The sequence below is a fragment of the Anser brachyrhynchus genome (genome assembly GCF_964034855.1).
Source record: "Anser brachyrhynchus genome assembly, chromosome: 2".
In the NCBI taxonomy this organism is placed as follows: domain Eukaryota; kingdom Metazoa; phylum Chordata; class Aves; order Anseriformes; family Anatidae; genus Anser; species Anser brachyrhynchus.
Genome location: NC_137695.1, coordinates 108544049 through 108570635, shown reverse-complemented (window position 1 = coordinate 108570635; position 26587 = coordinate 108544049). Strand labels below are relative to the sequence as shown.

The 26587-nt window shown below is 38.1% G+C and overlaps 2 protein-coding genes across 7 annotated transcripts in view; one reads left to right on the top strand and one right to left on the bottom strand.

The window, feature by feature from the left end:
- Window positions 1-9072, top strand: part of ARHGAP28 (Rho GTPase activating protein 28) — a 79544-nt gene extending 70472 nt beyond the window's left edge. For all 4 annotated transcript variants that reach the window (XM_080579392.1, XM_080579391.1, XM_080579394.1 and 1 more), the window contains 3 exons: window positions 2335-2489; window positions 3126-3190; window positions 5019-9072. In XM_080579392.1, coding sequence (XP_080435518.1) covers window positions 2335-2489; window positions 3126-3190; window positions 5019-5110 — 312 coding nt within the window. In that variant the 3' untranslated portion in view covers window positions 5111-9072. The remainder of the gene's footprint in view (window positions 1-2334; window positions 2490-3125; window positions 3191-5018) is intronic.
- LAMA1 (laminin subunit alpha 1) overlaps window positions 7991-26587 on the bottom strand; it is a 108021-nt gene continuing 89424 nt past the window's right edge. For all 3 annotated transcript variants that reach the window (XM_080579362.1, XM_080579363.1, XM_080579364.1), the window contains 14 exons: window positions 25769-25913; window positions 24988-25129; window positions 23768-23882; window positions 23399-23569; window positions 21598-21749; window positions 20861-21046; window positions 20220-20382; window positions 18997-19109; window positions 17740-17929; window positions 15564-15722; window positions 14375-14528; window positions 13489-13622; window positions 12181-12403; window positions 7991-10701 (listed from right to left, as the gene is read on the bottom strand). In XM_080579362.1, coding sequence (XP_080435488.1) covers window positions 10541-10701; window positions 12181-12403; window positions 13489-13622; window positions 14375-14528; window positions 15564-15722; window positions 17740-17929; window positions 18997-19109; window positions 20220-20382; window positions 20861-21046; window positions 21598-21749; window positions 23399-23569; window positions 23768-23882; window positions 24988-25129; window positions 25769-25913 — 2208 coding nt within the window. In that variant the 3' untranslated portion in view covers window positions 7991-10540. The remainder of the gene's footprint in view (window positions 10702-12180; window positions 12404-13488; window positions 13623-14374; window positions 14529-15563; window positions 15723-17739; window positions 17930-18996; window positions 19110-20219; window positions 20383-20860; window positions 21047-21597; window positions 21750-23398; window positions 23570-23767; window positions 23883-24987; window positions 25130-25768; window positions 25914-26587) is intronic.

The window sequence follows — 26587 nt, the reverse complement described above, 5'->3', positions numbered from 1 at the left end:
GTCAACATTATTATTTGCCTATGCAGTTCCTCATACATAGGGAACTTGCTCTCAAGAAATTATGGTCAATGTAGTAGATAAATTCTTTAACTATATGTAAATCAAGTGTATTTTAATAGAGAAAACCAGTATGAGTGAAAGTGTTAGAATAGTGGGTTTTATACAAACCTTTAAAATAGAACGTCCCTTAACTTTCCAGTCAGACAACAGCTTGTATATTTTGCCATACAAATAAGCTGATTCCAATCCATAACATTCTGTGATTTTGTGATTTGGGAGCTATCTTGAAAGATGTGCTTCCCATCCCAATATTTTGATAAGACAAAACACTGGGGATTGACTGAGAAAAGGTGATGCATGCAGAATGATTTCTGAAATTTCCAAGTTATAAACTGTTACACACGTGATGTTTTTGTACATGTTTTATAAGAAAATGATCATATGTAGATGGTCCTTTACAGACCTGTAGATATTCTATAAATGCATGGATCTGTAGTTGGGTAATATGATGGTCCATATTAGTAGTTGCACTTACTCATGCTCTGGCTCAGAACACTCGATATTCTCCTTGCAAGTTTTGATTTTACAGCTTTACACTAACTTCCTAAGCAGAAAGAAAATCCAGTTTGCCCTACATAGACACCAAAACTAGGTCTAAATTTTAAGCATCTGATGAAGTAGTTCTCAGGTCTCTATTCACCAGATAGTCAGAGGAGAGAGGTGGATACCTTGGAGGACTTCCAGAGCTCCAGGTCCAGTTCAGGCTTAGGAAAGTCTGATACAAAGATCTTCCTCTGGTTGTCTTAAAACCACCAGCTTTTCTCCACCAACTGGATGTAGAATTTAAGAACTTACTTGAGGAACACTACTTCAACAGACACCTCAGATGAACATACTTGTTAAGTGTAACATATAAACCAGGCAACTTGGCAAGTTGTACACATCTGTGCAACATATGCAGTCCCTATAGCAGCTTTCGTGTGGTACCACCATGTAGTAACTACCTTTGGCAACCAAAACAGAGGCCTTTACGTTCTTTCATGGTGATTTAAAAGAATGGAGATAGGTGAATTACAAGAGGAGTAATCAAGGCACTGGTTGAGGCCCCTACAGATATCAGAGGATAGGCTGGAAGGAAAAAAAGAGACGACAAAGTAGGAAGGAGTGGTATTAAGAGATTGTGAGAAATAGAGAATAAACCACCTAACATAGACAACACAGAAATTGCAGAAGGGAGCATTTGGAAAAAAATAGAAATAGAGGATATGTGTGAATGGTGAATACATGCTAATTCAGCTTTTTGGAGAATTCATTTGCTGGCACTGTCTGAAATGTGCTGTGGGGAGGATATACATTCATGATGCAGATACAGACATAAGTATTTGTTTAAAAAATAGGTCTAGGTTACTCTGTGCCAAAACCGTCCTCACTCTGGAGCGAGCACAATGAGAGCTTCTAAGGAGAGTGCATTACTGTAGCCCCGCACCTTTGGAAAGACAAGTTCATTGATTGTACTAATTGGTTTTGCATCTAGTAAAAAGGAGACTAGCCATGGCAGGTAGCTGAAATATGAAGGGTAAATTGGAAGCAAACTCTGTTTGGATAACTGAGTTGAATTTTGAGAGCACTTAACACAAACCCCAGGTCTCAGATGTCCTAAATTACACAGCAGCAGAAACTGGAGAGACTATTGTGCTCTGCTCAGCATGGTATTAACTGGATTAGCACTGGAATGCAAACCTTGCTAATTGATTTATCTGCCATTAATCATGGAAGAGTGCATAAACTTCATAGATGATTCTTTGAACCCTACACAAGGTCAAATTGCAAATTAACGGAAACCATATGGTACTTCAATATTTTACTGTACGTAAGCTTCGATGTAGCTGAAGCTCTAGAAGGTGGAAACAGACTGGATCTTCATGCATTGAGAGAATTTCAGCTTTTAAGGGAAAGGGAAGGCATTCCTATACATTTTTATATATTTTTAAATAAGCTGTTGGTCCACTGAACAATGTTAAAAGAATAACTTTAAAAATCTCAGACAACAACTTGATTCAAACTATTATTGCAAGCAATTAAAATTCAAGGGCTGTACTTTATTCTGCATGCATTTCTGTGATGTTTGCCAAGGAGTTTTTGTCTTTGTGTTGTATCTTACCATACTGTATCTACAAATGTGCAATTATATGATTATAAAATTGTTTTTTGGATAATTAAGTGAATCTATGCCTGTGATTTTTGCAAGCAACCTCAAAAAAGCTGCAGAACTGCTTCTGATCGGAGTTACAGTAACATGTGCCTTAGACTTACTCTACTGAATATTCACTTTAGGGAGCTGTCACTTTTCCCCCATACCTGCAGTCTGACATACCCGAGGGGGTGATAAGAGTTTATGCACCACTGCATTCAAAAGTCTCTATGGCAATTCAACTCAACAGCCAAACAAAAGCCAAAGACATCCTGGCTCGATTCCACTGTGAAAACAGGTGGGTAAAACAGAACATTTTGTTTTTCCTGAACAGTAATGCCAGAACCATTAACAAATAGATAGTCCCCTTTTCAGAGACTCACTGTGTTACAAGAATTCTTTTTATATTCTAAAATTGCTAATTCATGGTTACATCCGTCAAAGAAAATTTAACCACTGATTTTATTCTTTATAGTTTACTTAATAATTGGCTTCCACACAGAATCAATCTGCCCTCTGTTATGCCACCACCAGAAACATATAGGCTTTCCGCATAAAGAATACAAAGAGATTGTATTACATCTGCCCATAAAATGTTGATGATTTTATTTCTGTAAAGTAGTAATTGTTAGCAGCTATGGGAAATGGCAAATTGTGTTTGAATGTCTTTCCTGCAGAATCTTCCAATGTTATCACATAATTCTATTCTTTAAATAAATAATAAACAGTATAATAGAAAGCTTAGTTAACTGTGACATAGTAAACTGCCTCTGCAGCAGATATATTCTGCTCTGTTTGGTAGAAGTCCTTGCTTTTGATGAGTAAATTCATCAGAGGAGGGAAAAAATATCAATTTTCTGCTTAATATAGATGACAGTTGATAGGGCAGAAGTTATAACACAAAAAGCAAACTGAACCTTTTTTTCTCTCCTAGCCATGGATCTTCACAGAACATGAGAGGCCAGATCCAAAGTTTACATGAAGTTGGAGGAAACATAGGTAGGTCTCCTATTTGCAGATTGAACTCTGAATGTCCTTAGCCTCCTAAAACACCTCAGGTCAGTGCTGTTTTCACACAGCTGGGTCTTTCCTGCCCTCCAGTCCATCTGCAGGAAAGGTGTCTGATCCACAGTTGTTAAAATCAACCTAACGATGCCTGCTGACTCCAGCATGACTGGAGGGGCACCCTGCAGGATAGAGTGACCTGACGGCAAGATCTCAGCAGGACTCCTTACGACCGCTGTAGTCCTGCCAAATTCATCTGACCTTTCATTTACCTCTCTCGTACTCAAAATTGGGCATTTTTCCATGGTTAAGAGATCCTTGATCTTCCTCTTGTGAACACATTCTACCTCACTCTTACATCTTTTCCTAAAATATATTTCTGTTTCTTCCTCACTGTGTGTAAGTGTTAACCTCCCAAAATATAAACATGGAATGGAGAATTCGGCCCCTGCCTATATGGATGTAATATATTTGTATTAATACATGTGCTTTATTAATATTATGATTTCCTTGCAGTAATGATTTTTTTTTCTTCTGTGTTTCATGCAGTGACATTTTTGTAATAACAACAGTGGTTTGCCAAACGCACAAAAAAAAGGTCAAAAACCAGATTTTAATTTGATATTGCAAATCCTGACTCTCTCTCCATACATCCTGAAATTCTGCATGATCTGAGTCTTTTATCAGTTGTCTGATGAGACCCATTACTTCTAGGTTCAGCTCTAAACAGTTTCCGTAGAATTATTACAGAACACCACAGACTTATTTCAACAGCAGTCAAGAACCAAAGTCTTTATTATTGCTATGCTCATACAAAGCTTAATTTGACTACTGGTTTGTTTTGGCTGGTTAAACAGGATGACCAAGAGATCCTAACAGAGATGCTAAAGACCTTTTGAAACAATCCTAAGTATTCCAACATGTTCTTGCAAAAAAATCCAGACATTTAATTTATATGTTTTTGTTTTGTTTTGTTTTTAATATAGTCCTAGATGTTCCAGGGAACCTTATTCAATCAATTCATTTATATTGCTTTCACTTGAGTAAAATCATTAGGACCCTAGCGACATAAGTAACTGGACAAAAATTTTACTATCATCATTTGTGTCACAGCAACGTAACCTCACCAGTTAAATGGCTTCATAACCCAGCATAAATCCAATGTAATCCAACAAATCAACTTAACTCAAGCATTTATTGCCTTATTATTCAATTAACGAGCACCAAATGCCTCTTTTGGTGTGAAAGGCAAATTGTGGCAAAGGCAGCAGGGACTCCCCAGCCAGCCAATTCCCATTCACCACCTCATGCAACATTCAAACTGCCAGACTTAAAAGAGCTTTTTTTTTTTTAAAAAAAAAAAAAAAAAAAAAAAGAAAAACAGCAACTGCCAGAAACCTTGCTATAGTCTGTATTTGTCTTTGTGAGTTCCTACATGGGTGGGAACACATGGTTTACAGAGTTGCTTTTTCAGCATTTAAAAATAGCACAGAAACTAGAGAGTTAGAGAGGTGTAATTCCAGTCTAGTACATCCAATGAAAAAAAAATATATATATATAGTGGCACTTGCTGTAATAGTGTTGTTAATAGTTATAGAGAAACCATAATATTTGTTTAACATTTGACTAAATGCCTCATCCATAACTCAGTGTAATGCAAGGCATCCCGCCTGGAAGTGGAAGTGAATTATGAATCCCACCAAGTAAATCACTGGCACATTTATCAAGGCCCCTATCTGTAGCCAGAATACATTAGCTTGACACACAAAACTCACTATGTGAACATCAGAGATGCATTCACAGCTGTCAACTTTTGTTTCAGGTCAGCACTGTTTGGATCCAGACGCATACATGTTAGATGTTTACCGTGCAAATCCTCAGGCGGAATGGGTGATAAAACCAAAAGCAAGCTGAAGCCCAAAGCTGCAGCGTACTGGACAAAGGCCAAATGGACAACTGTGATGCCTGTCATTTTCAGAAGCTCTTGCCTCTTGCCAGAGATGAAAACAAAATGGTAGCTATCTACAGGGTATTATTCCTTCCTACCATACTGTCCAACTGATGTTGATCATATACTACTCTCAGTATAAGAATTGTCACTCCAGTTTCTGGCCAATTTGACGTTAACACATCAGTTAAGCTTTCATATGGATTGTGCTTGTGCCAGTTGGCCCAGGAGTTGAGGTGGACAGACCAAGGTACGGAAGCACTGAAAACAACCTGTCGCATATGGAGTTGTTCGTTTCCTGACTTGGCAATAGAACAAGGATCTTTGGAAAGGAAAGTATCCAGTGGCATCTGAGGATGCATGAAACACTACCAGCCACAGCATAACACAGAAGCATCACATTCAAGAAGAAGAAGGACTCTGTCAAGCATGGAACAGAGGAGCTTGACCAGCAGCAGTGCCAAGACATAGCTGCGTGATAAAATCAAACCTTTCTGCTGAAAGTAAACCTGTGCAGTGTGCATTACTGCAATATTTACATCTCTCAATCACTCCTCATGAGTACATGGTGCTGGGGAAGGAGGGGAAGGAGGCAAGGGGGAGAACTACTGTGTAGACAGCTATACTGCTTTACGTATGTACCACTGTATATATTACTATCAGTCTTCTGAAATCGTCTGTCTAGATCTCATTACTGCGTGCATTTGTAGTGCCACAAAACATTTTCTCCGTCCTTCTTCTGTCAGACACACAAGCTTCAGGAGATGAATACTAAGTGAGAAGGGGCACATCCCCTGGCTCCATCTTTTACTTGATACACTCAGATTAAAGTCTGTGTAATGCCACACTATGAGTTATGTGTTAATGGTGCCACTTACTGACGCCATCTTTTTCGTTAAACATTATAGTTTCTTAATTTGTAATCTAATTATTTTTCTTTTGTTTATTTTAGCTTCGATGTGTAAGCAATTTTTATACTATTCAGCTGCATTGAGAAGAAGGATCTTTTTCCAGACTTTGTGTAACACAGCATGGAGAAGAAAAAGAGCTTCCAATGAGCAGAGGGATTTAAGACTTATTTAACATTTGCATACTAAGCCCTTAAGACCACAGCCAGACTAGGCCTAGTTGTGCTAGGGTTTTTACAAATACATAGCAAACTGCAGCTACTTTTACAGGTTGCATGCAGTCTATGAAAATACATAGGATGACAAGAGAACAGGGGGCTGCAACTGCCTTGAAAGTTCAGCACAGCAAATATAAGACAGGATGGTTGGCAGCCAGTCACAAGGGTGAGCATCCTTCCTCACCTAATCATCTGGCTCTGGGCTACACTTTATATAATCAAAGCATGTTTGTCAAGTAGGAAAATCACAAGGCTCCGTAAAAGAGAAAGTATTTTTTCATCTTTGTCTTAGAAAGAAAGTGGGAACTAACACCTTCAACCAACACCTTCAGGGACACCGCAATGTCCCCATCATCACATTAATTAACGTATTGCACAATCATCACATTAATTAACGTATTGCACAATGGGTTCACCCACAGTGTGATCAGTAGGGCTTGTTCATCATCTGGACACACAGATGAGACAGAAGCTGGTGCTCCAGTTACCAGGTACCAATGTAAAAGCTTTCTGAAACAGATTTTCCAGGTGAACATAAAAGTACATTGTCCTACAGAGAAAGCCTGCAACTTGTGATGATCTGCTGAAGCTCTATGATGATGATTTTCACACTTAAGAAATCCTACTTCTGGTTCAAAGTTAATTGTGTTCTCCCATAGTTAACTTTCTTTGTCAGTGTTCAGTGGAAGAAGTCAACAACTAATCTGCAATTTTACCAGCAACAATAATGTCTACAGAGGGCAGATCCTGCCTTTCTGTTTTTCTTTCTTGAGATTAAAAATGATAAAATTTAGCAACATTATTTTTTGTTCACTTTAAAACACAGTGTAATTTTTATATTTCTAATTTTTGTTTTTCATAACACTAATGGGTGCATAGTTGCAGCCAGGCTTAGACCAGGACTATTGTATTATAACATGCACTGCTTATTTTGACAACTATTTATTTTAAATATATGAGAGAGAGGAGATCTGTGGTTTGCTTGTAGAACTCAGCATTAATGCTTTGTCATGTGCTTTGTTCTTGATTTCCTTTAGTTCCCTCTGTGGCCATGGAGAATTCCTTCTGCTATGCTGCCCTCCTTTTTTAGCTGTAAAACAGGACTAGTACTTTCCTCGTAAAGGTAATGTGAGAATTAGTTGGAGTTAAATGCTGCTCTCAGCCGAACTCCATGAGCAGAGCAGGAGTTATAAACATCCATTTAGGAAGGACAAACTCAGCAAAGGGATTTTATGTGGAAAGTGCTTTGAATACAAAATGCATAATAGAAATGCTAAGCATCATTGTATTTATAGCCAACGAAAGAGCTTTTATGACTATACAGAAAGCCTGAACATTAACTAGAGAATTTGAAATGTCATAGCAAACAAGATAACTCTTTCTACAGTACTTTCAAACACATTGACTTTCACCATCTTGCCCACTCCCTTCAGCCTGTATTCTCAATAGCTATGCAAGGGAAAGAAATGTACAGAGTTCAGGCTGTAATTTACTCAGCAACTTACTTCTGGACCTTGAATTGAGGACTCCATCAAAGTGGTTTCCTAAATCTCATTGTACTCTGCATTGGATAGAAAGGGTTATTAAAAGACTTTCATCTTTTACCACTTTGCAACTTAGAAAAGCCAAATCTGATGTAATGAAATCCATTCTGCAAACAGTTGTTTCACACTAAAGTTGCCTATAACTTTATAAGACATGCATGTTAGCAGATGAACTAGATTCTACATACAGTGCCCAGACTATTACAATGTGGCCAAATACCTGGTGTCTCTGAAACAGAATGGTTTTGTTTTTTTTTTAATACAAATGGACCTAACGACCCATGTGTAATGTGGTTAATACTGTTACACATTAAGTTGTTTTGTGTTGTTGTGGTACACTAACTTGAATTAATATGCAGCAGACAAAGTGAACAATCTCACCAATATTTTTAAATGTGAGGTTTAAACTTGAGGCATTAGATTTCAAAATGCTAGCAGAGGTATCTGGAATTTTGCTCCTCTTTACAGCAGTTGAAGTCAAAACAACGTATGTTGAAAGCAATTAATAAGAAAGTGGTAGCAAGAAGGGAGAGACTTGTTCAAAAAACTCCAAAGATGCCTGAAGCATTTATATACTCCAATTTATATATTCTATGGTTCTACAAAGACAACATTTTGCATATCAACACATACAGAGAGAGTATTGCAAGAAATAGGTTTCAGAAACAGAGTAGAATGCTCTAACCTGTTTATTCAGCTAATGTGTGCGTGTGTGCAAATGTGTCTGTGTCTATGTATAATAAAAACTACCTCACTCTCCATTTTCCAGGAAAAACATTTTGGCTTAGAAGTTTAATATTCCAAAGCTTTCTATTATTAATTTCACCTCTCCATTATTCTTTTACATAGATAAAGTGCTCCTCCTTATAAGGGGCAATATTTTGAAATTATCTAAAAATATACATTAAAAGACATATTTGAGGATATGGATTAAACTTCATCCAAACCATGTTGCCTCAATTACTGCTTGTAATGTGAACCTTATTTGATCACATCCTGGGGTTAACAGGCAACAAATACAAACACACTGTTTCAGTTTTTATTTTCAATTGCGTTCCAGTAATGTGTATCTTCTCTGGAAAATAATACAATGCCACTAATCAAAGCAAAATGTTTGCATGTACGTTTCCCTTAAACTCCTTATTATAATGTTAAGTGTTTTGTTGAAGTAAGCCCACGTATTAGTGTTATTTGTACAGCAGATTGTGTCCATTGTATTGTATTCATGTCAAAAATAAAAGCAATAACAACAAAAAAATTCTTCAAAGTGAAACACATGGTTTTCTGATGGAAGCAGGTGACAGAAATTGCAAAAAGGTGTGATGAATCTGTCTCAAAGGCAATTCCGTTGGTATACCACCTGAAAAAGTACACAGAAAGATAAAAGACCACATTCTGCCACATTTGCTTAAGTGGAGCACTTTTGCTTCAGGAGCTTTTCTCTTGGACTACTCCAATGAACAAAACAAAATGACAGTACTTATAATCCTGCCTCATTGAAATCAGCAACAAAGTACTTTAGGTTTCATTGGAGATAGTATTTTTTTTAAAACTACCGTAAAATAAGTAGAGCAATATTGACATTGGAAGGAACTGTAAACATGCATGGAAAAAGACAAACAAAATTATGAGGCACAGACAAAAACTCTGCTGCTTCAAAGACAAAAAGGAGAGGGAAGTGACTTGTAAAGAACTACATTTATTATAGACGCATGTGTAAGTACCAGACACGTTTCACCACTGGTCAGTGATCCAGTCAGTTGATGAGTACACATTCTTACTTGAGTCAGATTCAGTGTGTAGCCCCCAAGGTATACTTGAGGAGGTGTATGGAATGGAAGTGTCATTTTAGAAAAAGACACAGACACAATAAGAAAAGAGAGAGAGAACTGCTGTCTGGCCTGTTAACTAGGGCATGGAAGGTGTTCCCTTTCATCCTGTAAGAAATACTGTTTTCCCAAAAAAGATGTATTAGTTCTCTTTGCCAAAATACACAGTTGTTGCCAAACCAGATCCCAATGGTTTCTTCACCAGCACAGCATTTCACATGCTTCTTTGTGCTGGGGAGTTGCTGCTTGTCCTGCAGCTGATCCACCTAAGATAACGTGGCTAATGGGGGACAGGACTGGATATTAAGCAGGAGGAAAAGGGATCAGGGTTACCATATAAACTATAAACAAGAAAATTCTATTCATTAGACTCTGAATTTGATACCTTCAAAATTATGCCATTAGTCTCCTGCTCCCTCTGCTGGCACTTGTACTTTTCACTTCATAACCTTACGGCCCGTTTTCTTCTAATTGAAATATATGGATTGCTGAGCTACATGAAATAATGCAGTTTATTGTAGTTTTATTACATGATCCAACATTATTACCGGTTTATAAAATGACCAAGACACAATAAAATGAAATACTGTCAAGTAATCAAGAGAACACATATTGTAAACACAGATTAATAAAAATTCCCAAAAGAAAAATACCCAATTAATGCCATTAACCTTGTAGTAGAGGTATTTGTTGTTTAGAAAAAATCTAGTTAAAATTCAGACATAGAGCTTCTTACTAAAAAAGATGACCTGAGTTGGAAACAACCAGAAAAAAAAAATCAAAGAGATGCAGGTTCTCACCAAAACCTTCTTTTCATTACAAAATGAGAATGAAAAATAACAGATCAACAAACAAACAAAAAATTAACTCTCTAATCCAGACCAGCTTTGCTGCTGTTCAGTGCTCAGCCCCAGGGCAGGAATGAGGAAAGACTCCACGCAGGTCAAAAGCTTTGCTGAAGTCAAACAATTCTGTCTGTTGGCCCTTGTTCATCACGAGGTTCCTCAAACAGCCATGGAATGAGCTCTTGCTCGTGAGACAGTTTTGCTTCACATCACCTGAAAACAAATATCAAATATGTAGAACATATCTCCAATGAACTGAAACAACACAAAGATCCAGGTTACTCTTTAATCGCTTCCCATCCCTCCCAAACGAGACAGAAAAATAAAAACTGAGGAGCACCAAGTTCCATTCACATTTGGATGATCTCAGACACCCCACCATGGACGGGCATTGCTGCCTTCAAGCATGAGCCATGCACTGGGACAACTTATGCAGGAATAAATTGCCTGAGGGGACAACAGGAGATAAGAGTGGGGAAAAGAGAGGAGAAAGCCATTTTACATGTGTCTTCCGAGTAAAAATTGTAGCTGACAGAATATGAAGCAACAGCTGAGCTGTACATCATCATGGATTCCCTTTGCAAATAAGACGTGGTACAGAGTTCAACTCTTTTTTCTATACAACCTGTGAAAAATTTCACTCTACACTAAGTTCACTCTATAAGACCTATACTAATTAAGATCCAGTTAATTACCATTAATTCATTTTTCATAAAGAACCAAAACCTTGTCCAACCGAATGCTCTGTAATGTTTTAAGCTATTATCCCTAAAGCTTTCCAAATATTTAAAGGCTGAGTCTGCCCTTCAGATTTCATCACTCTATTTTCACACAAATGGAAAGATCTCAACTGATAAACTGAAACAGCTGTTTTGATGGGCATTTGATTCTATGTTTAAAGGTACAGAATATTAAAAACAATACAAAGCCTACTTAGTAACGATGTGATACTTAAAAGGCTATAAATAAATGTATTTGTATATGCCTACAAGAAGGTTAAGCTCATGATCATCCAAATTCAACCCTCTTAATGAATAACTTATTCTGGCTCAAATTATCAGCTAATGAGTTACACTATTTAAAGATATTTCAATTAGATATTTTTTGTGTTACTATCTTTTTATATTACCATCATACTACGACCGACAAGCAGTTAATTCAGAAGGAAACACACACACATTGAGGGAGATATATGTGCATCTGCTTCAGTTTGGCTTCTGCCTACACAGCCCCTGACATTGAACATTAGCAAAAAATAAAGCAGATAAAAGCACTGTAGAAACCTTACTTAGATGAAAGTAAAGGAAAGCCTTAATATGAATTTGGCTGTAATAGAACCAAATATGAACATACACAGGAAGGATGTTGTTAATCCTGAGAGAGACTGTGAAAGACAAGCCACACGTAGGAAATCCTTCTCATGAACTAAGGAGTCGGTTTGTGTAGGAAAGTAAAATGATTCAGCTGATCTAGCCAACACACACAACAGCTAAATGCATTCCTCCACAAAGACAGAACACACAAATATTAATATGCTGTGACCTCAGTGACAATGTGAAAAATGGTAAGTATGTTTTATAACTCAATCATGAACTTTATGACTCTGAGCGAGAGGGGTTGGGGGAGCCGGTTCTTATGAGAGAGCGAGCACACAGGAGGGAGAGTAGGAAAAAGAAATATTATTGTACCTACCAGGATAACCTCCAACATAAATGGGATTGTTTGTGTCTGCAGATGTTGACTGAACGTAGGGATTATCAGTTTGAACCAAATTCCCATCAATTATCAGTGAAATACGATGTTTGCTTTTGTTTGCTTGAAGCCTGTGCCATTTTCCATCACATAAACCATTTGTGACTCCTGGTTCATACGTAGCTGTTATTCTGCCAGCTCCATTGTTGACATGGAATAAAACCTGTATAAACAGCCAGATGCCAAGAAAGATATAAAGTAAGAATAGAAGAACTAATTTCTCTAGATAAAAATAAAATCGTGCTGGTGCAGAGATTTTCATTTTAATAAATGCTTGGTAATTATGCAAAGCTAATGTTTACTTTGATAGATAGAGTATGAGTCCTTACTGAAGTATCTTAAAAATCTAATAGACTTAGATCCATCCATGCAGTGATCTGTTGCTTAGCTTTGTATACTTGGGATTTCAATGTTTCTTACAAATACAATCAAATCCTTTTCTCAGAGAAGCTGAGACTTAAGATCTGAAAGATGATCCACTGTATCTAGTTGAAGGGAAAGAGAATGAACTGAAAGCACTTATCATTGCCAATACGTGTATTGATTTGTTTTCATGACTTTATTTTTCAAAGCAGTAGATGTTTCCTCAGCTCTGTGGTAAGGATTAATATGTAAATATCAACAGAGAAAGTACATCCCACAGAAGCAGTTATATTTAATGCTGTCTCTTGCTAGGAAGCGTTGAATAAAAAATGAGCTATTTCTGAGAAAAGAAAATACTTAAGAGCAATCAAATATGCATTTTTTACTGCAGGAGATGAGTGGTGTACTACGTATTGATTGTTAAAAGGTTTATGGAACATAACGGCCAGTGGATTTAGAGTTAATTGCCCTGAGTATTGCTCATGAATATTGAAGAAGAGATTACAAAACAGGGTGTTTTGTACATGCAAGAATATGCTTAATAAGGACAAGTTTAGCTCTATGGCAGAAAAAGCATTAAACTGCAAGACAGGAATATATTCAGTCTAACATACAAATTATCTAGTACAGGAGGTCACAGTGGCTGCAGGTTAACATAAATTAAAATTAAAAAGGAAAAAGTTCCAGTGACTTCTGCTAATCTCACATTTTATCATGATGATGATGAGAAACCTTGAGACTGACCTCTGGGGATTTGGTTCTGACATTTTGCCTCCATCACATTTCACTGGTGTCTATTTAGTGCTACCCAACAGCCCAGCAGTTCAAGCCTCTCACATTTAAGCAAGCCTTGTGAAATGAGTATGCCAGCACAGGGCAGCCTACCTTGCCATTTACAATCTCCAGTCCAATGGCATCAACCTTAGCACTGCTGACTCCAAGGAGAACACCATTCATGGCTGTTGTACGAAACTCAAGTGTGATGTTCACATCAGACCGGACTTTGTAACCTTCTCTATCTGAGAAAGAGTTATAAGCTTCTAATAAAAGATTTGTAAACCACAGTACAAAGTAGCATTCATACATGTTCACTAAAAGGCCTAAAAAGCACGTAAATTAGTTTGTTGGGATATGATCTTGTAGAAACTCTGTAAAGTTTTTCCAAAGTAATTTGTCCAAAGTCAAAATTCACATTTTGGAAAAGATAAATTTCCAATTTTTTTTTCTTTTATTCATGTAGATTTAATATATTCTATCTCATTTGCTGCAGAAACAGTAAAGAGTGCAAATTAATATAATGCTTCATATTATTTGACAATTCCCCTACATCTTTTTTGTCTCAATTCACTTTACGGACCTCAACATAATATCATGAACATAGATATTCTTAGCTGCTGAAGAAAGAGATAGTTTGTTTCTTTCCCCCAAATCATTAGCACTGGAGTGCTGCATCCAGGTCTGGAGCACTCAGAACCAGAAAGATGTGGATCTGTTAGAGTGGGCCCCAGAGAAGGGACACAAAGACGGTCAGAGGGCTGGGGCACCTCCTTTTCCAACCTGAGCCATTTTAGGATTCTATGATTAGGTCCTTCACTTGTGGAAGATCACCCTTTGCAAAAATGGCCACTTGTGGACATATGGATTGAGCAACTCAGTTAGAAATACATATGCAGGGCATATTAATTACATATATTTTCAGCAAGGCCTAAAAGCAGTATGTTTTCATTACCATTAATTCAATAAGGTACTACTTCCATTTAATGATACTTACAAAGAGCAGCAAAACCACTTCCATCAAAGAAAGTCCCTTCCTGCACTGTGACGTAGCATTTATTCACAGCAAAGATGGAGACAGGGCTCTCCTTGTCCAATTGCTTACTGTTGATGGTCATACTGCCAATGCAGGCAGGAATACTGTGAGTTACCTAGGCATATTGAAATGCTAGAGTTAATGCGTAATAAAAACTTCTCCTATGGTCTTTTAGTGATTTACCTGGTGTTACCATAAATTAAAAATTCTTTCAACAAAACACATCAATATCTAAAATATTTACATAATTACATTTCTAGTTATTATATTTATTTATATAAGGTTTCAAATGTACACAATGTCTTATGGAAGCAAAACAAATATTGTATAGGAACACGGTATACACTCTTTATAATGTACAGAAAGAATTGAGTTTGCTTGAATTCGAGCAGGGATATACCCTATGGTTAAAGACATTTCAAACGTCTCAATAAATTAACATGTAAATCAAGATTTTCTAAGACACTGTGCAAGTACATATCACCAGAGTTCTATCCAGCAGTAAGATTCATTTGAATGTCTCTCTATCACTGTTTTCAGCAATTGCAGACTCAAAGTATTAAAATATTTGTTATCCCTACTATGCAATTAGAAAGCAAGGGTGAAGAAAGTACATGTAGGAATTGAGAAATACTGCTATTGATGCCAGACTCCTCCCTAAGATAAAGGGTTGCACAAGGAGGAAGGTGACAAAAAAATACATTTTAAAAGCATGGATGCTTTACTCTCAGGCAGCTAATCCCAGCCTTTTAGATATTTAAGTCCCAGTTCTTAGTTGAACCCAAAGGATTTAGGTACTGAAGTTTTTGAGGTTCTAGGTCATATTTTTCTCTTCTAGTATTAAACATGTTATATTCTTCATCTGTTTTCAACAAAGACATTGATAGTAGAAGAAATCCATTAAGAGCTATTAATAAAACACAAGGCTAGAACCTCTAGCTAGAATCAGTAAGCCATAGAAAGCTGGAAAGATTTGTATTTGGTAAAGGGTCATAACTTTCTTTGTTGTTTCTTTCTTTGTTGTTTTCACACACACACACACCCCTCGGAGACAGGATACTGAATCAGATGAGTTTGATGCAGTACACCCGTTCTAATATTGCCTACTGTCAGACAACAACAGCCCTTGCCCCTCCTCAAACCTTCTTACATTCCCAAGATTCTTCGCCACATAGTCTAAGGGGAGTCCTCCCACGTAGAGCTTTCCCTCCACATCCAAAGTGCTGCCATCTCCCAGGGCACTGACTGATACCAATTCATGTCCATCCACAATGATGATACCTTTTCTTTTAGCGTATTCTGTCTTTATCTGAAAAAAAAAAAAAAAAGAGAGCATGAAAACAGTAAGCTGAATCAGTCACCTAGTCATCGTTTGCCAAAAAAGCACGAAAGACAATTTTTAAAGGTTAGTTTGCTTTGATGTACTATACTGAGGCACCCTCTTGAAATTCGCTGAGGCTGAGTTGCATTTCAGAATGCAACTAAGCAGCTAAACTGCTTTCTTGCCTCCCCAAGGGCCTACACTGATTGTGTGTTGGTCTGCACAAGTTTTTCAATGTCTTCACAATTAATATTTAAAATGACTGGTTTATTGCTTTAGGATATGAGTACATAACTGAGTTTGAAAAGTGGAGTTCTGTGCTAGTCTGCAAGATTGTCCTGCCCACCAGCTGAGCCATCTTAGGAGTGTGCACTTCGGAGAGCTATGCTGCAGTTTTATGATGTGCAGTGATGAATTTGCTATGACCAAAAAGCTGTCCAGTCCTGTCTATCTTGTTCATTCATGCCCCTGTGCCTTCCTTGCACTAAAACAGTTAATCACATGCAGATGAGGTAATTGATTTGAAGTCAGATAACCATTTACTCTTCCCCAGTTACCTGTAGCCACACTCAGAATCCTAATCAGGTTCAACATAAGGTTTCATGAACATTTGTGTTGGTAAGGGGATAAAGCACTAGCAGTGGTAATAATGAGCACATGACAGAACAGAAAGAAAAAGTATTTATTTTGGTAGCAATGCATGCTAGCTTAAATTGACTGTACAACTACTGCAATAATCATCCTCAGCTTTGAAATGGTGTGACAGCCTTAATCTCACAAAAAGGTTCATGTTTTTATGCTATTTGTAGTAAAGGTAGGTCAGCAGACCTCTCATACAGCACCTGTTCATCTCTTATAAAGGGGATAATGTGAGTATGAGGTTTTATGTAGGTATATTTAATTTTAAACAAGCAACTGTAAATCCCAGAGTGTTTTTCCCTTCAGGGTAGGCAGCAGAGCTTATCTGTGATATCTCTCTCTGACAGAAGTTCATGTTTGCTTTCTTTATGGTAGTTTTTGCTGTTTGTTATTCTACTGCTTATATACAAAAATAGAAATAACTCTGCTGATTCCCTAGGCACTCGGGAAAGGTGAAAATTCAGTGTCATCAATCACCTTGTCCCAGAGAAGCCACTTCCTGGGGTTAAGGCACCACATACGGACAAGCAAAGGGAAGCTTAGAAGGATGAATATTGTCATCCTCATCTGCCCTAAGGAAAACTCGTGTGGTGAGAGTTGCTTTTAAAACTTATGCAGACATCACAGACATTTCTTGCAAAGAAAGCCAGAGCCAACAGTCAGTGGGTTGCTCAGAGGTACTGGGCTGACACAGGCTAATGCAGGGCATCTGTACAGAAGGCCGTGCATGTTACATATTACCTGAAATTTATAGCTATAATTTCTCCCAAAACTCTCCTTATGGCCAAGTCCTCTCCTTCCAACTTCCGTTTATTCCAAATATCTACCTTTCTCTTGTTGCATCAACCAAGGCAAGGAAAGAGTGCTTCCCCATTCACACTAGCCATATGCTCAAGTGCTCATGATGTGAGCACCTATGATGTGCTCAGGTATTAAAGTGATAAGTGGGAGAAAGGAGAAACTGTGCACCCACAAATCCTTTTCATTCTGTCCCACAGTAAATTGTAGGTTTTTGGTGGCACAGTGCATGGAAAGCTCTCTGTGGAAAAGATCAGAGTTTCTAAACCTTTCTGTTGGTTTCTTCTCCAGTGAAGATGACTACTCTGTTTAAAACACAATGGGTAAACTATTTTATTCCCGATTATTTAACCTGAGATACTTGACAGTAATTGGCTACTGGAATCGATGCATAATGAGAATTTTAAATGGAAGTAATTATACTCAAATACAGTTATCTGTATGGTTTAATGACTGGGTTAAATCCTGTTTGCCCTTCAAGACAGAAATTGCACAGGAAAGGAAGTGAAAAGCCATCCAAGTAACACCAGGGAAGAGAAAATGGAGTACAAGATCAGTGACTACCTACCGTATGCCATTTTCCATCATTGACAACAGCAGGGTGAAATGCTACTGCTTTTCCTCTGCCTAGATCAAATGAGAAATAGAGCTGTCCCCCATGAAGCTGTAGGGCTGCATAATCAACCTGGTTCTGGTGAGCCATGTAGTAAATCAGGCCACTGGAGGCAAAGGTTCTGAGATTCAGCTGGACAGAAAGCCTAGACGACAAAAATTCAGTGTTACTGACAGATACTTTTTTCTGCATCGATAAAAATCTTCTCTGGAGGCAGAGAACAGCCTCAACCAATTTATTTTTAAGAAAGGACGTTTTTTATTACAAAGGCCAGAGAAGTAAAATTTGCATTGTATTCTATGAAAGCATGACCTATAATGTATTTCATAATACAAATCAGTGCTGTACCTGTTAGAAATGCAAAAAGAACTTGTCACACACTGAGCTGGGTTTTAAGAGGGATGGGCTCAGCTGTTTGCAACTGCAGGCTTGCCCATTGCCCCAAGGAAGGAACAAATTCCATTATTTTTAGCCAGACTTGCTGGAATATAAATGGGAAGAGTAAGAACAGAGGGAACCTTAAAGGTTCTAGTCTTTGGGTCCCCAAAAGCTATTTATGGAGCAGGCATTTATTATGGAGACACCAGGTTAGGACTGCATAGCTTCAACCCTCTGCAATGTTCTTATATTTGGTAGCTAAGAAGAAAAAAAGTTCTTTTCTTTTTGCATGCAGGGGCTTCCTAAGCTGAAAGAAGCATACACAATTGGCTTTCAGGCTGTGATTTGTGGACCTCAAACAAATGAGCCTGGCAAAGAAAGGCTAACACAGATAAGTCTCAAGAGTGATTCTTCTCAGTAGTCTTATCTTCTTTGGTGGCCTGGGGAGTAAAGCAGACATAGAAGGTACAATTGCAGAAAATCCAGAGGAGAGGGCAAGGTGTTATCTGCATCACCCAAAGAAGTAGGGAACAGCTGAGGTCTGAATATGGAAAACGGAAATCCAAAATGCTTACAAGACATACAATAGGGCTCTTAATTCTGAAGGAAAAAAAAAAAAAAGCAGAACTATGATAAACTCATAATCACAAACGTGTTAGGGACATACTAATTATGATGCAGTGGTTGTGATACCTTCTTCCATGAGGAACTCACAGAAATTGAGGCAAGGTGCACGTTCAAAACTCATAATTCTGCATGAAAACCATCATCCCACTTCTTGTAGCTCAATACAAGATAACACAGGTGTGCATGCATGATTCGGGAGATACTCACTTCTTCCTGACAGTAGACTGATTGAAGAGCAGTGTCAAGTGGCTGCCTTTGGCAAGTCCAAACTGACGGGCACCTTGAACATGATCAGGCAGCTCATCTTTTGCACATACTACCTGTTAATGAAAGGACTTCATTAAGAATAGTATCAGCTGTTTGCCAGCAATGCTGGATGACAGTGCTCCCATGCTGAACTTCATAAGAAACAAAACAGAGCCACATGATAACCACAAAGCAGAGAGTAACATCAATTAGTTAAACTCCTAATCCTTTCAAGCTAACATTAGTCTCAGAGATAACTAGTAGTAATGATTAAGCTATGTCTCATGGATAACACTGGCCTTTTCTATTGAGAAATGATTATAGTTTGAAATGTATTCATTCACTTTTCTCTTAATTGATAGCCCTTTTGATAACGAATGCTCGAAGATGGAGTAGAATTTCAGTGAAAATCTTATGGACTTAGTAGAAATATTTTCCCACTTAGCGAGGATGCACATTTTTGTTATGATTTCGGGAATAAAAAGCTGAGTAACAGAGCACAAGCCAAAGCTATACTTTAGCTCTAAGAAGGACAGCTTGTTTCTTTTTATAGCCACAGTTGTATGAAATACATAAAATCCTGCTTTCTTTTGCCACAGAAAAATGATTTCAAGATGCTCTGGAAACACTTCATCATAAAGATGTGCAGCTGCAGAAGGAGAGATGAAATGCTGCCTTCTCTCTTGGGAACAGGGACTGTGTGAGAGGAAACAGGTGCCAAGCAAGCTGTATTCAGACGCTGTGTCTCTATAATGGTTTGTGCCTTGTCCTTGACACAGACCAGAGACTATATGTGTGTGACCAGGAAAATGTGAATGCTAAATTGCACAGCTAATGCAGACCTCAGCATGGTGTCATTTTGGCAGGAACACACTAAAGATAATAGTTACTGTCAAGTCCTTCTGCTGAGGGATTATCACTCCACTTTTCTTTTTAGTGTTGCTGCCTGAACAATGATAAACCTAACTACATTTCCCTTTCAAAAGACCTGCTATACACAGGTTTATATTGCAATTTTTCATAGGAAATAATCAATTCAAATTCACATTCGTTGACCCTCTACATACCATAGAAGAAGCAAATATATACAGCCCATATTTTGAAGATTCTCCACAAAGCTAAAATGCAGCTTTCACCTGAGTACTTTCCTAGAAGAGGCAATAGAGACTTGTTGTAATACATACTTTTTTTGAATCTGTAAGAGGCCTCAGGGGAACTGGTAAAGCCTGAACTTCAGGTTGAATATCAATGTCTTCTAGCTTTATGGCTGGTTTAGGCTTCTCTGACAAAAAGCAGCTGTCCATATCCACATATTCATACTTCATGGAAGTGGTGAAATCCAAAAGTCTGTGTTTTAAAAAGTAATACTTTAAAAAGTGAAATCCCAAATCCCTACATTTCACAAGCACAAGGAGAGTATTTTACAAGGTCTTTCACTAGTAAAAGGAGGGAAAAAAAAAAAAAAGCAGCAGCATGCTGGCACAAGGAGACTGAAAATAGTCAAATAATCTGTCCATATAACAATATTCATAGAAAATATTTGTGGAAGACTATTTTATCTATGAATGCAGATGAAACTATAGTAGAGGGTTGTATTTTGTGCATTATCTATATACACGTTAAAGACATTACTAATGTTATTTGGAAATGTAGCTGGTAATACTCAGTATTAATTTTCTGCATGTTTTGATAACAGATCATTAGCATAATGCTTGTCTCATGTTAAAAACCAGACAAATGGGTAATTTCATTACAACAATTACAAACTACAATTACTAATTACTGTACAGTTTTCCAAAACGTGGCAGTTACCACTCTGACTTACTCCTTGTTAAAAATAAGATTGCTGATACAGCCACGAAAGGAGCCAGTTATTTTTAGCCCTAAGAAGCCTTCTCCTGCTGGAATGCCACCAGCGTAGAAGTTGGAAATATTCATGGGACTCATTTCTGCTGATGAACCAAGCCTCAGTTCTGAAGGGGTACTTTCATCCACTTGTACAGTTATGATCCTAAAAAGATAAAGTAGAGAAACATTCAACAAGGGCCTCAGACATTCTTATTCAAATCAACAATATTCCTTTTACCCTCAGAAATGTCCTGTTCTAAGGAATAAAGGTTTCATAACTTTGGTAATCCTTTCAATGCCTAAAACAAACAAACAAACAAAAAGGAACAAAACAACAACAAAAAAAAAAAAACAGAAGACCTTCTGTAGATAATTTTTAACATGTAGAGTTTTGTTGAGTATCTTTCTAAGCTATTTTGAGAGATATATTTCTAAGTTATTTTGATAGCTGTATTTTTTCTAATACTATTTAGCATCTTCACTCAAGTGGCCCAAGCTGTCTGGAGATTTCGAGTGCTTTTAAATACAATTTAATCCCTGGCTGTGTGCTGTATATAATTACCATATCAATCAGAACACCTCCATTAACAGCAGAAAAAACACAATTTTGATTATTTCACCTAATGATCAAGCAAAGGCAGTTCCTCAGAGAGTGCAGTGAACTGACAATGGCATACAATAATTAAACAGGTAGAACTGTTCAGTCACATGTACCTCTTATTCCGAATTAGGATGAGAGAGTGTTCTTGTCCATCACTGTACGTTCCATTAGCAGACTGAAGAATTACTTTTCTAGTACTTGTTCTATCTCCAGCATTAATATGCACTGCAAGATGACCATCAACCAGCATGATGGAAAAGAAGGGCTGTGGATTTAATCAGAAGATTATTTTTTTTAAACGCAACTCAATTTCCTGTCACTCATTCAACGTTTATTAAATAGAACATAGTTTGGACAAACTTACCTCCAACTTTGCTGTAAACAAACTTTAAAGAAACTCAAAGACTAGAAGGTATATATTTGGTACCTCACAGAGTGCAAAGCTTTCTAACAGGAGACATGAAAGCTGAAAATTTCTCTGGTCACTATAAAAATTCAGGTAAAAAAAATAAAGTCTTTTGTTTGTATACATATCTTTATTAGAGGAAGGAAATATAAAGGGGCAGGTATTCCTACTAACACTTTGTCCTTGGATTCTAGGAGCGTTAAACAGCCCTCCAGGTGTGAGTTCATCGTTCATCTCAAATGCTTCACTAACTGACTTCTGGCTAACAGAAGTGGAAAGTAATACACAGTGTGTCGTTCACGTACAGATTTTTTGTTCCAAAGGTATTCTGGGTCTTTGCAACAGGTCTCTGCTAACTGATCCTTCAATCATCTAGTTTCAATCCCCCTGCCCTGGACATGGATATCACCCACTAGATCAGGTTGCCCGGGACCTCTTCCAACCTGACCTTCAACACCTCCAGGGATAGGGCATCCACAGCTTCTCTGGGCAACCTGTACCAGTGCCTCACCACCCTCCGAGTGAAGAATTTCTTCCTAATATCTAATCTAAATCTCCCTTCTTTTACTTTATAAACATTTACATTTATAAACATTCCCCCTTGTCCTGTAATTATCTGCCTGGATAAAAAGTTGCTCTCCATCCTTTTTATAAGACCCCTTTAAATACTGAAAGGCCACAATGAGGTCTCCCCAGATCCTTCTCTCTTTCAGGCCGAACACCCCCAGCTCTCTCAGCCTTTCTTCATAGGAGAGGTGCTCCAGCCCTCTGAGTGTCCTCATGGCCCTCCTCTGGACCTGCTCTAACAGCCCCACGTCCTTCTTGTGCTGGGGGCCCCAGACCTGGATGCAGGACTCCAACTGGGGCCTCACAAGGGCAGTGACGAGGGGGACAGTCACCTCCCTCGCCCTGCTGGCCACTCCTCTGGTGATGCAGCCCAGGACGCAGTTGGCCTTCTGGGCTGCAAGCACACTCTGCTGGCTCATGTCAAGCTTTTTGTCCACCAGAACGCCCAAGTCCTTCTCTGCAGGGCTGCACTCAATGGGCTCTTCTCCCAGTCTGTGCTCATCTCTGGGATTGCCCTGACCCAGGTGCAGCACCTTTCTCTTGGCCTTGCTGAACCTCGTTAAGTTCACATGGGCCCACTTCTCCAGCCTGTCCAGGTCCCCTTGGATGGCCTCCCTTCCTCCTGTCGTATCATCTGCACCACTCAGCTTGGAGTCATCTGCAAACTTGCCGAGGGTGCACTCGATCCCACTGTCTTTGTCATTAAAGATAAAGATCTTAAACAGCGCTGGTCCCAAGACAGACTCCTGAGGAACACCACTCAACACCGGCATAGAGCTGTTGACTGTAACTCTGTATGCAGCCATACAGCCATCAGAAATATCTGATCAGATATTTATTTCTCATCTTTTGCAAATTACATTCATATAAATTTGACTTGATATTTTAAAATACAAATGGCAAAAACAAAACCAAAAAATATCTTTGTTTTCAGTACTTGCCAAATGCGCTTGTCTGCGTTGTCGCTTCTCCGTTCTCCTGCTGAGTCCAGCAAGGATGATGCCATTGCTGTTCTTTGTAGCAAAAGTTGCCATCAGTTCTGATTCTGGACTTAAAGACTTAGGTTCCAACTCAATATATCCATTGTTCAAGATGTTCACAGTACGAATAGGCTATTTTATGAGGAAGAGAAATAATTACTGGCTTTGTCCTGTTGTAGACCCCAGTGAGAAAAAGTAATTTCACACATAGATTAGTTAGCATAGAATTTTTCAAGATCAGCCCATTTCAACTCACTATATTCTTTCACAAACATTATTATTCATTGTTCCATAATAAGTATCAGATCACAAAACCTAAGGGTCTCCTACCTCCAATACACAGCCTTTTCTTACTCCATATGAATTTCTAAGCAAGTCAAAGGTTGAACGGGATATTTCCAGATTCTTGATGCATCCCACATATGTTCTACTATTCAGACCTTTCCTGAAAGACAAAACAAGGCTTTTTTTCCAAGAAGTAGTACTCGGAATCTCCTGGGAGAAAATATTAAGCTCTTTTCAATATGAAAAAGAGAGGACTTGGTTTAAAGAATGCAGTCAGGTCAGTGTTAGCAAAAATGGGGGTAATTTGGATTTTACCCTTAACAGATATCACTTCTGAAAGAGCCAGGTAGCACTGTACCCAAATAGAAATATGTAAGTGTGTGGTGCTGTGATCACAGGTCAGGCCATTTACCAAAACTTTCACCTGAATCTTCAGCTGAAATGTGATGGCTCTTGTGTGAGAGGGTAACCATAGCTCTATAATACCAAGCAATTCTTTTTCATTTCATAAGTCTGGAGGATGCCTAAGTCAGAGAAATCTAAGACTGTCCTGCCATAATCTCTTCTAGGCTGCTATGCCATTTAAAATTAGCAAGACTACATCAGAGACAAATACTGCCCTGGAATTTAACCTCATTGTTGAGAGCAAGGAGACAGTTTAATTAGTTTTTTTTTTAAGTCATATTTATCCTTTCAAAGTGAATCCACTGGAACAACTGTGGCTTTACAAGTTCAGCAGGGACGTACAATACAGAAAGTCAAAACTAGGGACCTGCATAAAATATATATTTGTAATGTTTTTTGTTTATCTGTTTACATTTAGTTCTCCTCCGTTCGAAGTTCAAAATTGAATTAGAAAAATTCCTTTCTGAAGTAGAACTTTTATCCCAAAAGTGCAGTGTTGACCATAAATGCCAGCTGGAAAGCATGAGGCTCACAGATCAGAGGAGCATCACCGCAGGCAAAGCTTGCTGCAGCAGGACACAAAGAGCAGGCGGCTGCTGTGGCAGCTGCTGCTGTGGAAATCGCCCACAGAGGGGAAAAACAGAAGGTTGTCCCTGATCTGAACTGCAGTATCAGATGTAGTAGCAAAAAGCACCATATTAAGAGTTAAAGGTGAAAGACAGGTAATTCTGCAGTATATATGACCATAAGCAAGATGTCAGACTTCACTGACTTCCACTAATTTCAGTGGAATATCAGAGTTTAATGTCTTCCTCTCTGCTTATTCTTAGCAAAGGGGGAGAAGTTGGACCACACTTCACCTCACAGCCCTTGATCTCGGCAGCCCACCAATGAAAATTGGGTCCTTATCAGAGCGGTTCAGGTCTGAGGCAACCCCAGGAGATTCTCCTTGCTTGGTTTCTTTATAATTAAGGTTATATGCATCCATAACTGCCAGCATTCCTGCAAAGAAAAGAGAGTAAAGATCTAGAGGAGGACACTAATAGAGATTCTTCTATTTTGGCAATCTTGTTTCTAGTAAAGGAAAATGTATGCTTTTAGTCAAACACGTATAGACAATCTTCTATTTCTAGAGTCATTTATTGTACTTCCAGCTGTTCTTTTAATCTCATTCATTCTTCTCTGTCAAAACCAAATCTGGAGAAGTCTACAGCAAAATACATATATGAGAATATGTTATAACTATTAACACACAGCACTTGTAATGGATTACTTCCATCGTAATGCATTATGTCCCAGGCCCCGAAAACTCTGTTGTACAATTTACTAAGAAAATGCCCAACAGAAAATGTGCGCTCTAATATACAGGATTGGACAAAGATCCGTCCTTGTTTAAGTACTATTGATATGTTTTCTGGCAGCTTCTGCACTACCTGCTCTTTATAAGATGTGCCAAATTAAGAATCAGATTTGCATTGTATTTCTGCTGCCTTATTTTAGCAAGGTAATATAGGAATGGCTGCTAAAGAATCTCTGCACTGGAAGCGTCCAGATTTGGTTGCAGTGATATTCCCCTTTGGGTGTCTTCAGTATCTCTGTTTGTAAATGTGCAGACACCTGGTTTTTCAGCCTGAAGCCTACCTTGTTTCTTGTTCCGACTGAATGAAATTTTATACCATGTTCCATTATTGTAACGATTTTCTGTTGTAAGAGCAAGAGGTCCTGAACCTAGATCAACAGTCAGTCTCACTTTGCCATCAACAAGCTCAAGGGACAAGAAATCTCTCTGGGAGAAAAGGAACAGAAAAAATATATAAATTAGTGGAAATAAAATCTTCCAAAAGGATGCATACTTTGCAGGTTTAGCCTACTGTGTGAAAAAGGGTTAATATCTCTTGTACCCAGGCTATTTGTTAGGCAGAAAACACTTATCTTTGCTATATTTAGGAAAATTAAATTCTTTGTTCCTCATCAGGATGTCTCTCCTTTGTTTTGTTGTTGTTCTTACTTAAATGAATCAGCAACCTTGATTACTCAGCAGACATAAGTTTAAACAACAAATGTCACGTTTGCTTTCTTATATTTTGATTGAGAGCAATTTGATTTGACTGTTATCATAAAGATCAAACAATACAGTGTTCTTTCTGCAAGATGGAAAAAGCTTCTACTCATCCATTCAGACCAGCAGAAGCAAAGAGTCTTTCTGTATCATATTGAAAGTGCCCCCCTCTACATTGTAAAATTTAAGTCACATATCATTGTGTAATGTTTTCAGGCAGTGAGTACATAAATCAAATGAATTATGTAGTGCCTCTAGAACAATTTGCATCTAAACAAAGCTTTGTTCTCCTTCAGGGAAAGAAAATCATCATCAAAGTATGTGGTAAACTGCATGACGTGACCACGAAGGTCTGGAGATGGGTCTAGGTTATGCTGCTCTTGGAGGCTAAATTTTATTTA